The sequence below is a fragment of the Pristiophorus japonicus genome, chromosome 16, assembly GCF_044704955.1.
Source record: "Pristiophorus japonicus isolate sPriJap1 chromosome 16, sPriJap1.hap1, whole genome shotgun sequence".
NCBI lineage: Eukaryota > Metazoa > Chordata > Chondrichthyes > Pristiophoridae > Pristiophorus > Pristiophorus japonicus.
The window spans coordinates 74,576,421-74,593,652 of record NC_091992.1 but is presented as its reverse complement, the minus strand read 5'-3'; the positions used below and the strand labels follow the sequence as shown (position 1 = coordinate 74,593,652).

The following is a 17,232-nucleotide window of genomic DNA, read 5'->3' as shown; positions in this document are numbered from 1 at the left end:
GACATTTAATATCTTTTTCTTTTTCAGGAGGTCCTCGATGTGGAGAAGAAGAATCCCCAGGAACTGGTTGGTATGTATTCCAGTAATGGGAGAGATCTTTTTTTTTCGTTCACGGGATGTGGATGTTGCTGGCAAGGCCAGCATTTATTGCCCTTGAGCAACGGAGTGATTTGCTGGGCCATTCCACATTCCTGTGGGTCTGGAGTCTGACCGGGTAAGGACTGCAGATTTCCTTCCCTAAAGGACATTAGTGGACAGCTGGGTTTTTCCGACAATCCAGTAGTTTCATGGTCACCATTACTGACATTAGCTTTTTTTAAAAATTCTAGATTTATTTAAGTCAATTTAAATTCCCCAGCTGCCATGGTGGGATTTGAACTCCTGAATCATTATTCCAGGCCTCTGGATTACTGGTCCAGTCCCATAACCACTCTGCTACTGTTCCCTGCAGGCGATCCTGCTATCATTGAGACCCAGGTGAAGTGCCAGGGCTCATGCTGCAGGAAATCAAAATTAGAAACTGGAGGGCAGGTGTGGTAAATCGGCAACTAATAAATAGGTGACGCCAAGTTTGAGTTTTCAAAACGTCAAGATTGTAAGGGGTTCTACAGTTTTGAACGGAGTTGGAGTAGAAGACTGCAACAAGTCTTCATTTCAAAATAGTAAGAATGCAAGTAAGAATATTGTGTAGAACTGGGGTGGAGTACTTGTGTGTACAGGTGCGGGGCTGTGGTTTATACCCGGGGCGAGGGGCTGTGGTTTATACCCGGGGCGAGGGGCTGTGGTTTATACCCGGGGCGAGGGGCTGTGGTTTATACCCGGGGCGAGGGGCTGTGGTTTATACCCGGGGCGAGGGGCTGTGGTTTATACCCGGGGCGAGGGGGTGGGGTTTATACCCGGGGCGAGGGGGTGGGGTTTATACCCGGGGCGAGGAGTTGGGGATTATACCCACAGTGAGGGGGTGGGGATTATACCCGGGGTGGGGATTATACCCGGGGCGAGGGGGTGGGGATTATACCCGGGGCGAGGGGGTGGGGATTATACCCGGGGCGAGGGGATGGGGATTATACCCACGGTGAGGGGGTGGGATTTGTACCTCTTTGTATCCGAGAGCTTTATGTGCAAATACAGATATGTCCCAACACTGAAATATAAATGCAGGATCAGGCCGCTGATATGTTAATTTTATGCTGAACAGGTAGAGTTTGCAGCAAGTGTCTCGGAAGCAATAATACTTCGCGTGTAAATGTCCCTGATTGTTATGTGGTGACCACTGTCTGAGGTACAGTGAAGCCTTTGTTCTCTGCTCTGGGATGTGAAGCAGAGTTGCTCAGTGATGTTGCTCTTTGCACTGTTTCAAGTTGCAGGGATTGTTGTACAGAGCCAGAGGCTGCGGTCACTCCTTCCACAAAACTAGTCAGCAAAAACTTTATGCTGAATAGTAACAAGCAAAATGAAACGGTAGAAAGCAGTTTTATTTCATGATGATTCTCAAATCTCTTGTGGTTCTTAAAAAATATATATGTGGGCTGAATTTTTGTGCCCTTCGAGTTAAGGGATGTTCGTGCTGGGAATAGAATGCTGTACTTTCCAATTAAGGCACCCGATGTCAGCATCAAATAATCCTAGGGCAGGCACGGCACGAGTTAGATACAGAGTAAAGCTCCCTCTACACTGTCCCATCAAACACTCCCAGGGCAGGTACAGCACGGGGTTAGATACAGAGTAAATCTCCCTCTGCACTGTCCCATCAAACATTCCCAGGGCAGGTACAGCACGGGTTAGATACAGAGTAAATCTCCCTCTGCACTGTCCCATCAAACACTCCCAGGGCAGGTACAGCATGGGTTAGATACAGAGTAAATCTCCCTCTGCACTGTCCCATCAAACACTCCCAGGGCAGGTAGAGAACAGGTTAGATACAGAGTAAAGCTCCCTCTACACTGTCTCATCAAACACTCCCAGGACAGGATTAAAACTTGAAGTGGATAAATCTACATGGCTGTGGGGTAAGGGCAAGGGAATTGGACTAAATGGATAGCTCTTTCAAAGAGTTCACACAGGCATGATGGGCTGAATGACCTCCTGTGCCGTATCGTTCTTTGATTCTATGAAATGACATTGAAAGCTTGAGTGCATTTAATTCCTCTGCATATAATTGACTATTTTCATGGGACACTATCATTCAAGGTGAAGATGTCCACTCTAATGTGAGGCCTTTGGAGCTCTTGCATTTACCCGTACCAAATCCCCACTTCCCTTTCAGCATACCATGTCCTCTTGCTCTCTTCTCCCCCAATCTGGGTCTGTGAAGTGAACGGGAAACTAGAAGACTGAACTTCTGGGACAAGTGCAGGTCACTTGGAACCAATTACTTCTCCAAGGGCCGGTGTGTTAAAATGTCATACATAATGTTCATAGAGGTTTGCAAATGATTGCATGTAATATGAGAGTAAATTGTGGGGTACGAGCCACTGTATTTGGTTTACATCTTCCTTGAGTGTCGTGCAGGAAGCGGATCCTCAGTCAGTGATAAAGATCCATGAGATCTGATCACCCTGACTTCAGAATCAATTTGCAAAGAAAGGACTTTCAATTATATGGTGCTTTTCACATCTTCAGGACATCCCAAAGTGTTTCACACAAGGTTCCCGTGCAGCTGTCTAGAGGCCCCGGGCAGACTGCTTGCCAGCAATCTACATAATAAAACAGATTATCTGGTCATTGTCACATTGCTGTTTGTGGGAGCTTGCTGTGCGCAAATTGGCTGCCGTGTTTCCCATATTACAACAATGACTACACTCCAAAAGCACTTTATTGGCTGAAAAGCTTTCTGAGACGTCCGGTGGTCATGAAAGATGCTACCTGTATATAAATCCAAGTCTTCTCAATGGGAGATTTCGCGCATGCACAGAATTTTGAATGGGCCGTGCAGCCCACTGAAGGAACAGCCCACCCAAAAAAATATTAAGGGAACCATTGGTTTCACAGCCAATGAATTGAAGTGCAGTCACTGTTTTTATAGGCAAATGTGGCAGCCACTTTGTGTACACATGGATCTGACAAACAGCAATGAGATGAATGACCAGTTATGTTGTTTTAATGGTGTTGGTTGAGGGAGTAGCGTTGACCGGGCCACTGGGAGAAGTCCCCTAATCTTCAAAAATAAAGTACCTGGAATACAGACAGGAACTTCTGTTTAACATCTCTTCTGAAAGACGGCACCTCCGACACTGCAGCACCCCCTCAGTGCTGCATCATCGTGTCAGCCTAGGCTATGTGCTCAAGTCCTGGAGTGGGGTTTGAACCTACAACCTTCTGACTCAGAGATGAGAGTGGTAACAACTGAGCCAAACTGACACTTAAGCCAAACTGACACTCTATTGAAAAGTCCAGAGGGGGAGCATTGTTCAGCCATGATTGCCTGTGGCTAACCTTGCGGTTACTATGCCAATGAATGCTGTGTTGTTGTGAGGATGTGGTAACAGATCAATGGTCTGATGGAGTGTCTGCGCTTGTTGTGATTCTGTCACAGACCAGTTTTGCCGCAGAACGGTTCAGAGATACTGCAGCTGACTGGCGGGGCTTGTTCAGGCAGAGCATTGCCTTGAATTGGAGGGCTGTGCCTTATGATGTTTAACCCTCATGCCATTAACTGATTTCACAAACCCTGTGCAACAGGAATTGCTGCTGAGAGAACAGATTTAGGTCAAATCTTGAAGAGGGGGTGAGGTTGAGGCCCCAGGACTATGAAAAATAACAAACTTGTATGTATATAGCGCCTTTCACGACCTCAGGACCAGCCAAAGCACTTTACAGCCAATGAAGTACATTTGGAGTGTAGTCACTGTTGTAATGTGGGAAAGGCGGCAGCCAATTTGCGCACAGCAAGCTCCCACAAATAGCAACGTGATAATGACCAGAACATCTTTTTCTTTTAGTGGTTGTTGGTTGAGAGATTCATATTGACCAGGACACTGAGTTGAACTCACCTGCTCTTCTTCCAATAGTGCCACGGGATCTTTTATGCCCACCTGAGAGAGCAGTCGGGGCTGCAGTTTAACATCTCATCGGATAAACAGCACCTCCCATCAGTGCAGCACTCTCTCAGTACTGCACTGGAATGTCAGCCTGGATTATGTACTCAAGTCAGTGTCAGCTGTGGCTCAGTGGGCAGCACTCTCGCCTCTGAGTCAGAGGTTGTGGGTTCAAGTCCCACTCCAGGGACTTGAACATAAAAACCTATACTGACACTCCAGTGCAGTGCTGAGGGAGTGCTGCATTGTTGGAGGTGCCGTCTTTCAGATGAGACATTAAAACCGAGGCCCCATCTGCTCTCTCAAATGGACGTAAAAGATCCCATGGCACTATTTTGAAGATGAGCATGAAGTTGACCCCAGTGTCCTGGCCAATATTTATCCCTCAACCAACATAACAAAAAGAGATTACCTGGTCATTATCACATTGCTGTTTGTGGGAGCTTGCTGTGCACAAATTGGCTGCCACGTTTCCCACATTCATCATCATCATAGGCACTCTAAAAGTGAGTTCTCAGGTGACTGAACAGTTCAATACGGGAATTACAGTTTCTGTCACAGGTGGGACAGACAGTGGTTGGAGGAAAGGGTGGGTGGGACTGGTTTGCCGCACGCTCCTTCCGCTGCCTGCACTCGATTTCTGCATGCTCTCGGCAACGAGACTAGAGGTGCTCAGCGCCCTACTGGATGCTCTTCCTCCACTTAGGGCGGTCTTTGGCAAGGGACCCAGGTGTCAATGAGGATGTTGCACTTTATCAGGGAGGCATTGAGGGTGTCCTTGAAACATTTCCTCTGCCCACCTGGGGCTCACTTGCTGTGTAGGAGTTCCGAGTAGAACGCTTGCTTTGGGAGTCTTGTGTCGGGCATGCGAACAGTGTGGTCCGTCCAACGGAGTTGGTCAAGTGTGGTCAGTGCTTCGGTGCTGGGGATGTTGGCCTGGTCGAGAAGACTGACGTTGGTGCGTCTGTCCTCCCTGGGAATTTGCAGGATCTTGCGGAGACATAGTTGGTGATATTTCTCCAGCGATTTGAGGTGTCTACTGTATATGGTCCATGTCTCTGAGCCATACAGGAGGTTAGGTATCATTACAGCCCTGTAGACCATGAGTTTGGTGCCAGATTTGAAGGCCTGGTCTTCGAACATTACAACAGTGACTACATGCCAAAAGTACTTCATTGGCTGTAAAGTGCTCTGAGACATCCGGTGGTCATGAAAGGTGCTTTTTCTTTCACTCTCTGGAGTGGAACATGAACCAGAAGCGAGAGTCCCTGAGCCACAGCTGACACTGAGGAGCAACATTCCCGGTAATTTATTTTGGGCCACGGCCCCTTTAACGGACTGCGCGGCCCAATCCAAGGTCTGCGCATGCGCGTTTCTTGCAGTTTGATAGCCGGCTGCATGGGACCCCTGGAGGGCTGCTGGGCCACACCGCTTAGAGGCAACATTGCGTCGGAGCAGGGTTTTTGGACATACAATATTTGCTAACTCTCCTCTATATATTGCTTTTATCCAGTGAGATTCCACTGTTGAATGATGAGGAATGAGTGTTGCAGAAGCTGCTCGGGAGACTTTTTTGATAATTTATTTTAGTTACAAACCAGGCAAGCTCCAGGTGCTGAGCGGCACGAGCTGATTGAGACTCATTTATCATTGCTGGTGGCAGTGTACATATGGATAAACGTAGGCCATGCAGCCCCTCAAGCCTATTTCACTATTCAATTAGATCGTGGCTGATCTGTATCTTAAATCCCTGTTCCCACCTTAGTTCCGTAAATTTTCATACCCTCGCCTAACAAAAATCTAACAATCTCAGTTTTGAAGTTTTCAATTGACCCCCAGCGTCAACAACCTTTTGGGGAAGATAGTTCCATATTTACACTTCCCTTTGTGTGCTGCTAATGGCCCACTGTGCCTCATGGATGCCCAGTTTTGAGCTGCTAGATCTGTTCTGAATCTATCCCATTTAGCACGGTGGTAGTACCACACAACACGATGGAGGGTGTCCTCAGTGTGAAGACGGGACTTTATCTCCACAAGGACTGTGCGGTGGTCACTGCTACCAATACTGTCATGGAGAGATGCATCTGCGACAGGTAGATTGGTGAGGACGAGGTCAAGTAGGTTTTTCCCTCATGTTTTCTCTCACCACCTGCCACGATCTTATCAGCCATGATCTTATTGAATGGTGGTGCAGGCTCGAAGGGCCGAATGGCCTACTCCACCTATTTTTTATGTTTCCTGACATCACCTCTGAACGCCTGGCTCTAATTTTAAGGTAAGAGTGATTGTGCTGTTTATGAAGCATCAGCATCATGTGGTTGACTCTTAACTGCCCTCTGAAATGGCCCAGCAAGCCACTCAGTTGGAACAAACTGCTACAAGAAACAGTAAGAATAAATCTGGATGGGCTTACCCGGTATCGACCTCGGCACCGGCTTCGGACACGACAACGGCACACCCCGCCCACCTCACTAACAACTGGGGACTTGTGCCAAAATTGGGAGAGCTGTCCCACAGACTAGTCAAGCAACAGCCTGACATAATCATACTCACAGAATCATACCCTTCAGCCAATGTCCCAGACTCCTACCCTTCAGCCAACGTCCCAGACTCCTCCATTGCCATCCCTGGGTATGTCCTGTCCCACCAGCAGGACAGACCCACCAAAGAAGGTGGTACAGTGGTATACAGTCGGGAGGGAATGGCCCTGGGAGTCCTCAACATTGACTCCGGACCCCATGAAGTCGCATGCGCAAGGAAACCTCCTGCTGATTACCACCTACCGCCCTCCCTCAGCTGATGTATCAGTACTCCTCCAGGTTCAACATCACTTGGAAGAAGCACCGAGCGTAACAAGGGCACGGAATGTACTCTGGGTGGGGGACTTCAATATCCATCACCAAGAGTGGTTCAGTACCACCACTACTGGCCGAGTCCTGAAGGACATAGCTGCCAGACTGGGCCTGCGGCAGGTGGTGAGAGAACCAACACGACGGGAAAAACCTACTTGACCTCGTCCTCACCAATCTACCTGTCGCAGATGCATCCGGCCATGACAGCATTGGCAGCAGTGACCACCGCACAGTCTTTGTGGAAACTAGGTCCCGTCTTCGCACTGAGTACACCTCCATTGTGATGTGTGGTACTACTGCCGTGCTAAATGAGATAGATTCAGAACAGATCTAGCAGCTCAAAACTGGGCATCCATGAGCCACAGTGGACCGTCAGCAGCAGCAGAATTGTATTCCACCACAATCTGTAACCTCATGGCCCGGCATATCCCTCACTCTATCATCAAGCCCGGGGACCAACCCTGTTCAATGAGGAGTGTAGAAGAGCATGCTAGGAGCAGCACCAGACGTACCTAAAATTGAGGTACCAACCTGGAGAAGCTGCAACACAGGACTACACGCATGCTAAGCAGCGGGAGCAGCATGCTATAGACAGAGCTCAGAGATCCCACAATCAACGGATCAGATCAAAGCTCTGCAGTCCTGCCACATCCAGTCGTGAATCGATAATTAAACAATGGGGGGAAAACTCTCCACTGGCTGGAGTCATACCTAGCAGAAAGGAAGGTGGTTCTTGGAGGTCAATCATCACAGCCCCAAGACATCACTGCAGGAGTTCCTCAGGGCAGTGTCCTAGGCCCAAACATCTTCAGCTGCTTCATCAATGACCTTCCCTCCATCATAAGATCAGAAGTGGGGATGTTCGCTGATGATTGCACAGTGTTCAGTTCCACTCGCAACTGCTCAGATAATGAAGCAGTCCGTGCCCGCATGCAGCAAGACCTGGACAACATTCAGGCTTGGGCTGATAAGTGGAAAGTAACATTCGTGCCACACAAGTGCCAGGCAATGACTCTCTCCAACAAGCGAGAGTCTAGCCACTGCCCCTTAGCATTACCATCGCCGAATCCCCCACCATCAACATCATGGGGGATTTCATTAATCGGAAACTTAACTGGACCAACCACATAAATACTGTGGTAACAAGAGCAGGTCAGAGGCTGGGTATTCTGCGGCGAGTGTCTCACCTCCTGACTCCCCAAAGTCTTTCCACCATCTACAAGGCACAAGACAGGAGTGTGATGGAATACTCTCCACTTGCCTGGATGAGTGCAGCTCCAACAACACTCAAGAAACTCGACAACATCCAGGGCAAAGCCCGCTTGATTGGTACCCCATCCACCACCTTAAACATTCACTCCCACCAACACCGGTGCACCATGGCTGCAGTGTGCACCATCTACAAGATGCACTGCAGCAACTCGCCAAGGCTTCTTCGGCAGCTCCTCCCAAACCGCAACCTCTACCACCTAGAAGGACAAGGGCAGCAGGCACATGGGAACACCATCACCTCAACGTTCCCCTCCAGGTCACACACCATCCTGACTTGGAAATATATCGGCCGTTCCTTCATCGTCGCTGGGCCAAAATCCTGGAACTCCCTCCCTAACAGCACCGTGGGAGCACCTTCACCACACAGACTGCAGCGGTTCAAGAAAGCTGCTCACCACCACCTTCTCAAGGGGCAATTAGGGATGGGCAATAAATGCCGGTCTTGCCAGCGATGCCCATATCCCAGAACAGATAGCAAAAAAAATGTCTGTCCCAGGTGTAACTCAGGAAGGCATTTGACACAGTTCCATTAGAAAGGCTGTTATGTAAGCTCAAAACTGTGGAAATTCAGGGAAAACCTTGGGAATTGATATGATGTTGGCTCAAAGGTAGAAAAGACAGGTACTTGTTAGAGGACTGATGTCAGGGTCGTGGAAATTACTGAGTGGGTTAAGGATAGTCCGCAGATCCGTCCTGGATCTACGCTGTTAGCAGTTACCCTCTGTGTTGCTGGGCCAGCCACAGGGAAAGCAGCCAGCCTTCTCCCTCCTGATTGCTGTCTGGTGACCTCTGCTGGAGATGCGCATGTTTGAATAATAGTCAATGGTAGGATCAGGCTTGTCTGTGGTGCCCCCACAGCTGAACAGCTGGCCAACACTTGCTATCTGGGCTCATGCATAAAAATAGCCACTTGAGTTTGATACCAAAAGACTGCTGGTGCCTGAGGGACTATGTCCCATCATCATAGGTGGTCCCTCGAACGAGGATGACTTGCTTCCACAAGCACAGGTGTTTCAATGAAGGACCCGATGTTCCAGTCCTGAACTCCAATTGAGGGGGGTGGAAGATGCCTGTGCGTGGATTTTTTTAACGTGTGGTGACTGTTGCACATCAGCCACCACACGGGCTTGACAGAGATTGGCCTTTATCCAGTGGCAAGGGTTAACCAGGACGACTGGAGGCCAGCTCTGCTGCATGGACCTAGTGCACACACATATTGCAGTGTGGGCTGGCCCGTGCTGCCCCTGGGCCCTCGGCTCTTCTGGGCCCCGTACCCTCATCTGTCGCACCTCCGCCGCGATCTCTCACTGCTCCTCCACCACAAACATTCGCTGCACCTCCGCCGCGATCTCTCGCCGCTCCTCCACCACAAGAACATTCACCACCACGATCTCTCACCGCTCCTACGCCACTCGTCAGCAGATCGGGTAAGGGGTCGGGTGAGAAATTGGCATGGGGGGGAGTGGGGGAACAGCATATCGCTATTTGATATAATGAATTCAGTTTGTAGCATGGTGATTCATTCTAACTTAGAAGTTATTCCAGCTATGTTATGGCAGAGGCTGATAATGTATAACACAATGTTTACATAAAATTCTGTAATACTTCTTGTCTTGCTGTGAATTGTGTGCGAGTTGCAGCTTGTCTGCCTCAGTCGGGTGTGTCTGTGTACCTTTGTGCCTTTGCACCTATCGCAGCTGCCCTGGACCTGTTCCAGCCCCGAATCCAGCCGCCTTGTGATTTATCTGTGCAGTCGCGCACTGTCCAGTCCCGGCTTTCCCCTCTGCCCGAAACAATCACTCCGCTACGTGATTTACAGAGCCAACCGCAACTTTCTGTCTTCTGTAACTCTGTCCCCACCTTGGTATCAAAGCTCCTGCCTGTCTTTCAGTCTTGTGCTAATTATACAACCTGCAACCTCCCCCATGCTGGTGTTGGGTGGGTAACTCCAGTTCAGCGCTGATAGAGAGTGCGATCCCATGGAGGCCAATAGCTTTCCGGTAATTCAACCAAAAGGCCATTCACTATGTCTGAGTCTCAATGGTGAGTTTGAGCAAGCTATTGGACATGGTGTGGCATCACACTCCAGCCCAATGCTGTCTTCGCCCAAGATTCACACATGTGCAGCTTTCAACAGGGGCAGTCTCCATAGGGGCCACTGGATAGGGGCAGTCTCCATCATCATAATCCACATAGGCAGTCCCTCGGAATCGAGGAAGACTTGCTTCCACTCTTAACATGAGTCCTTAGGTGGCCGTACAGTCCAATACAAAAATCACAGTCTCTGTCACAGGTGGGACAGATAGTGGTTGAGAGAAAGGGTCGGCAAGGAGCCTGGTTTGCCGCACGCTCCTTCCGCTTCCTACGCTTGATTTCTGCATGCTCTTGGCGACGATACTCGAGGAGCTCAGCACCCTTCCTCCACTTAGGGTGGTCTATGGCCAGGAACTCCTAGGTGTCAGTGGGGATGTTGCACTTTATCAGGGAGGCTTTGAGGGTGTCCTTGTAACGTTTCCTCTGCCCACCTTTGGCTTGTTTGCCGTGGATGAGTCCCGAGTAGAGCGCTTGCTTTGGGAGTCTCATGTCTGGCATGCGAACTATGTGGCCTGCTCTGCGGAGCTGATCAAGTGTGGTCAGTGCTTCAATGCTGGTGATGTTGGCCTGGACGAGGACGTGAACATTAGTGCGTCTGTCCTCCCAGGGGATTTGCAGGATCTTGCGGAGACATCGCTGGTGGTATTTCTCCAGCGACTTGAGGTGTCTACTGTACATGGTCTACATCTCTGAGCCATACAGGAGGGCGGGTATTACTATGGCCATGTAGACCATGAGCTTGGTGACAGTTTTGAGGGACTGGTCTTCAAACACTCTTTTCCTCAGGCGGCCGAAGGCTGCACTGGCGTACTGCAGGCGGTGTTGGATCTCGTCGTCCGCGATCTTGCTGATAGGAGGCTCCCAAGATAGGGGAAGTGGTCCAAGTTGTCTCGGGCCACACCGTGGATATTGATGTCTGGGGGGCAGTGCTGTGCGGCGAGGACATGCTGGTGGAGAACCTTTGTCTTACTAATGTTTAGCGTAAGGCCCATGCTTTCATACGCCTCAATAAATACGTCGACTATCTCCTGGAGTTCAGCCTCTGTGTGTGCACAGACACCGGCGTCGTCCGCGTACTGTAGCTCGACGACACAGGTTGGTGTGGTCTTGGACCTGGTCTGGAGACAGTGAAGGTTGAACAGCTTCCCACTGATTCTGTAGTTTATTTCCACTCCAGCTGGGAGCTTATCAACTGTGAGGAGGAGCATGGCAGCGAGGAAGATTGAGAAGAGGGTTGGGGCGATGACTCAGCCCTGCTTGACCCCAATCCGGACGTGAATTGGGTCTGTGATGGATCTGTTCGTAAGGATCACAGCTTGCGTGTCATCGTGGAGCAGGCGGAGAATGATGACGTACTTTTGGGGGCATCCGAATCGGAGGAGGACGCTCCATAGACCCTCGTGGTTGACGGTGTCAAAGGTCTTTGTAAGGTCGAAGAAGGCCATGTATCAGGGTTGGCGCTGTTCCCTGCATTTTTCCTGCAGCTGTCGCGCTGCAAAAATCATGTCCGTTGTACCCCGGAGGGGACGAAATCTGCACTGCGACTCGGGGAGGAGCTCCTCGACCACGGGGAGAAGACGATTGAGGAGGACTCTAGCGACGACTTTCCCAGTGGTTGATAGCAGGGAGATTCCTCTGTAGTTGCCGCAGTCGGACTTGTCCCCTTTTTCAAAGATGGTCACGATCACTGCATCTCTGAGATCTCCCAGCATGCTCTCCTCCCTCCAGATGAGAGAGATGAGGTCGTGTATTCATGCCAGTAGTGCCTTTCTGCCATACTTCAGTGCCTCCGCTCCCATAGCCTTGTTTTTTAGCTGTCTTATGGCCTTTTCTACCTCGTGCAGTGTTGAGGTCTCACTGAGGTGGTGGCGGGTCGCATGCTGCGGGATGAAGTCGAGAACACTCGAGTCAAAGGCAGAGTCTCGATTGAGGAGATCTTCGAAGAGCCCTGACTGCCTCGGTGTCTTTGATGAGTGTTTCCCCGTTCTTGGCCAACAGTGGGGTGGGGCCTTGGGAGTTTGGTCCATATGTAGCCTTGATTGTGGTGAAGAATCCTCACACATCATGGGTGTTGGCCAGCTGCTGTATCTCCTGTGCTTTCTCCTTCCACCACCTGTTCTTTAGGTCCCGGGTTTTTTGTTGGACCTGAGCCTTTAGCCGTCTGTAATGCTGCTTTGATGCTCCCGAATTGGGTTGCTGTTTAAGGCTCAGAAATGCCCTGCGCTTGCAATCTATTAGTTCTTGAATGTCTTGATCATTCTCATCAAACCAGTCCTGGAGTTTCCTGGTTGAGTGACTGAGCGTCTCTTTGCAGACACTGGTTATGGAGGCCCAGAGGGCAGACCAAGTGCTGTGGACAATAGGGGTCACTGGGTAGCCATCAATAGTTGCACCCCGGCCGCTTTTTCATTCCCTCTCACTGCCCTAAGGAGACTTCGGCTCTATTGCCATCCCAGCCTGAACCAAGACCGGCTGAGTCAGCACAGACCTGTGAGCAATGTTATAGTTTCCCAATTGCACATGAGAGCAGGGGATTGTGCAATGTGTTTTAGCCGGGGAGATGAGCAAGCGGCTTGCTTTGTGCCACATTCTTCATTTTGCTGAATGCGCATCACGTTGTTGCACTCCGTGGGCCACTTCCTGCCATGCCACTCCCTGCCGAATGTATACCCTGCAGCCTTGCATTCTTGCAGTGAGTCACTGTACAGTCTGATGAATCAGACTAACGTGGTTAGCAGTACAGGCTGTGGACTGGGTGCGGCCCTCGCTGAACAACACCACTTGCTCCTTGGGCGGGGCGGGGGGGGGGTGCGGGTGGCTGCTCCTGGCTGCACATTTTTGCCTTCTGCAGTATGGCAGGAAGTCCCTAATCGTTGCAATCGCCAAGGCAACCAGTTCCTCACCCTTACTTCGCAACACCTGGGTACTGTTGCGAGATGGGCGCGACTGAGAACGTGCCAGGGCAAAAGAAAGGGAGCGGGACTGTAGTAAAGTTCAGTGAAAAAAGTTGGGGAAGAGTAAAGTGCGGGGCACAGAGTGTTGCCATGACAGCCTATTGTGCCCGACTGCTGTTAATCCCGTGTGAATCTGTTATTGTGAGTATTTGCCACAAAAGAATTTCGCCCCAGGGTGCAAACGGTGTCCGATTCTGTCTTTGTGCAAGTGTCTAATGCAAGGGAAGAACGGGCTGAGCAGACTCCTTGTATAAATTCACCAGGGAGTTATAGTTGAAAGTTGTAGACTGCTCTCTCACTCTGCTCCTGTATCTGATTTTAGCTCCTGCCCAGTTCAGTCATGTCTCTGCACACTATCTGTTTTATTGAGTTAATGGCCCTTCACCCTTTGCCTCCATTGTTCATGTATAGATATCAAGTGAGGACACGATTGGGCTTGAATATAACGACCCTCATGGTCACACACTAGCTCACACCTGACCGGCGATGCTTCAGCCTCCCCGACTGTAGCGAGATTGGAGCAAACAGGCCTCCCACAAAATCAGCCGATTATTGACAGAAAACTAGCAATAACAGGTGGCAAAAACTCTCGATCTTTTGGGGGAAAGAAGATAAACGAATGCAGGCACTTAAAGGAATCCAGCCTTTGAGGTGCACCTGAAAGTTTCTGCAAAGGAGCCGGGGTCTACAAACAGTAACCCAGGCAACTGTAGGACGGAGGCACATCCGTCGTTAATCGTGTTGTTGTGGTTTGGCCATTAACTTGAATCATGAGCAGAGTAAAGAGGGGGATGGTCGATTTTCAAATTTGGCAGCAGGGAAGGCGACTAGAGCGTGCACACATTTAGGGGGGTGATGGCAAAGGGGTCTTTGGAGACCACCTTCCTGATTTTTGAACAGAGCGGTCTTAATTTGGGAAATGTCTGCCAATTAGTTGTGACCAATAGGAACCGGGCAATAAATGCTCATTTTTCAAATATTTGCCCAAGTCGGCAAGCTCTTGATCATCCGTGCCCCCCTCAGATGTTTTTACCGTTCTGTCTCCGTTCGTGTGTCAGCCGTGGCTCAGACTCAGATGGTCGACGCACTCCAGAGGCTTGAGCACATAAAAAGAAAAACTTGGATTTCTATAGCACCTTTCACAACCACCGGACGTCTCGAAGCGCTTTACAGCCAATGATGTACTTTAGGAGTGTAGTCACTGTTGTAACACAGGATAGGAAATGCAGCAGCCAATTTGCACACAGCAAGCTCCCACAAACAGCAATGTGATAATGACCAGATAATCTGTTTTTTGTTATGTTGATTGATGGATAAATATTGGCTAGGACACCGGTGATAGCTCCCCTGCTCTTCTTTGAATAGTGCCGTGGGATCTTTTACATCCACTTGCGAGAGCAGACAAAGCCTCGGTTTAATGTCTCATCCAAAAGGTGGCACCTCCGACAGTGCCGCGCTCCCTCAGCACTGCACTGGGAGTGTCAGCCGAGATTATTTTTGTGCTCAAGTCCCTGGAGTGAGACTTGAAGCCACAACCTTGTGACTCAGAGCAACCCATTGAGCCACAGCTGACATAATCCAGGCTGACAATCCCAATGCAGTACTGAGGAAGTGCTGCACTGTCAGAGGTGCCGTCTTTCAGATGAAATGCTAAACCGAGGCTCTGACTGTCCTCTCGGCTGGGCTGTAAAGGATCCCATGGCACTATTTCGAAGAAGAGTAGGGGAGTTATCCCCGTGCCCTGGCCAATATTTATCCCTCAACCACATCACTAAAACAGATTATCTGGTCATTATCTCATTAATGTTTGTGGGAGCTTGCTGTGCGCAAATTGTCTGCCACGTTTCCTACAACAGTGATTGCACTTAATTTGTTGTAAAGCACTTTGGGGCATCCTGAGGGAATGACGGGTGCTAGAAACTCAGTTTTGGATTGATGAGGCCTTGCTCCCAGAATGTGCCAGAGCAGGGGGCTTGGTGTCGAACATCCCAGCTTGTGCAGTCAGTGGCAGTGGTGTGCGTTTAATGGATTCCTGCGTTCATTTCACAATCCTGCGAGGGGTGGGGGGGCTCTGGTTTAAATCGAGTGTGTGCCATCCTTTGTCTGTGAAGCGCCCAGTGTGTAAAGCAGTTTGTTTACAAACAGATCCCTGCGGGCTGTCTGTGACAGAGGGCGGGGGTGTCTGCAGGGAAAGTACCAAGCTCGCCTGTGGGTGAAACAGAGGGTTCAGTGTCCGACACGTCCACAGTCAAATGTCAAGTGTGTATCTCATTTCAGCCTGAGGCTGGCTGGCTGCAGCGTATGGACAATATTCTCATGAAATGATTGGAGCTGCTATTTGGCTTTAATAGTTTGATTGTGGAACCCCAGCAAACCTGGGACCCGGTGTTTCTGCAGGACACCCCCGGGAGCTGTGCCAGGTCTCCTAGACCTTGCTTTTGCAGCAACATTCTACTCCCTCCATCCCACGTGCTTCGGCAGCTGGCTCTGAGAGGGAATGTGAGCGCTCAGTTATTGTAAGCATCGGTTTTTGCTGCTACCTGCCCAGAATGTGGTCCTCGCTCAGCCTCTCCGCAGTCCGGCTCTCTGCCAATGAAATCACCAACTACTCGCTCAGTAACGCCGCCTGTGAAGGATGGGCGATTTTCTCCACCCCAAACAGCCATTCTTGCGTGTGTGAGCCTATGTGTGCGCACTTGGTCCGTGCAGCAGACCTGGTCTCTGGTCATCTTGGTTAACCCTTGCTCTGTCAAGCCCGTGTGGTGGCTGGTGTGCAACGGCCACCACACGTTAAAAAAATCCATGCACAGGCACCTTCCACCCTTCAGGATATAGTTCGGGATCTGGAATATTAGCTCCTTCATTGAAACACCTGTGAACTCATCCCTTTTTGGCGTGGAAGCAAGTCATCCTAGTTTCGAGGGACTGCCTATGATGATGAGCCTCGGTGGCATCAGCTATTTGACTGTGTTGGGCAGGACCGCCCAGCCCGATCCTGTCCTGACACAGTGTCCAGGCCTGCACAGTTTTCCAGCAGGGATCGTTGGGTCGTGATCAGTTCATTCAGCACAGGCTGAGGATCAGAGCTGGGTCTTTCCTCCATTACATGGCTCAGTATCTGACCAAACGCTGCCTTTATCAACCCAGCCATCGGTGAAATAATCCCCCACAAAAATCACCTTGCATAGAAAGACGAAAGCATTTGTATTTATATCGCACCTTATCATGTCTATCAGAGCAACCCAAAGAGCTTCACATCCAATGGATTACTTTTAACGTGCAGTCAGCTTTGTTTTGTCGGCACCCAGTTTGCGCATAACAATGTCCCGTGAGCAGCAGACTGGCTGGATCGACCCGTTGATCTGTTTTTGGTGGTGTTGGTTGAGGAGGAATGTTGGCACCGGGAAACCTCCCCTGCTCTTCTTCCAATAACACCATGGTATCTTCAACATCCCTCCCCGGACAGGTAGATAGTGCCTCGTTTTAACCTGGATAGGTTAAGGACCGATCAACCCAGGAGTTTCCCCAACATGCTTAGCTGCCTGCTCTGTAACAGGCAAAAATCCAAGCATAATAACACTCCCTAACATGAGCACAGGGCTCCCTGTCCCGTGGCCCCGCTCCCAGGAATACTGCCTGCTCCCATTTCCTCATCTCTGTGTGAGCTGTTGGGCCTCCCTCTCCTCTGAAATAAATGGCTCTCATTATCTTTATCGAATCATGGAAAGATTACCACACAGGAGGCCATTCGGCCCATCGAGCCCATGTCCATTCGGCCCATCGAGCCCATGTCCATTCGGCCCATCGCCTACCCAGCCGTGTCTCTCCTCAGCCACCCACTCATCCTCCTCTTGCCCTTTGTGTCGTTTCTCCCCTTCCCTTCAAATAAAATCATCATGCCGGTCTTCCCCCCCCCCACCCCCTCTCTACCCATCTTGTGTAATTAACTGGCAATGTCATCTCCCCTACCTGTGCCCAACAGTGGGCGATACTTGCGGAGCTTCCTGCTGTACAGTGCTGCCT

The 17,232-nt window shown here is 50.1% G+C and overlaps 1 protein-coding gene across 2 annotated transcripts in view; it reads left to right on the top strand.

Annotated features, from left to right (window-relative positions):
* Positions 1-17,232, top strand: part of sap30bp (SAP30 binding protein) — a 115,100-nt gene that overhangs the window by 58,380 nt on the left and 39,488 nt on the right. For both annotated transcript variants that reach the window (XM_070858157.1, XM_070858158.1), the window contains exon 4: positions 28-70. In XM_070858157.1, the coding sequence (XP_070714258.1) occupies positions 28-70 (43 nt within the window). The remainder of the gene's footprint in view (positions 1-27; positions 71-17,232) is intronic.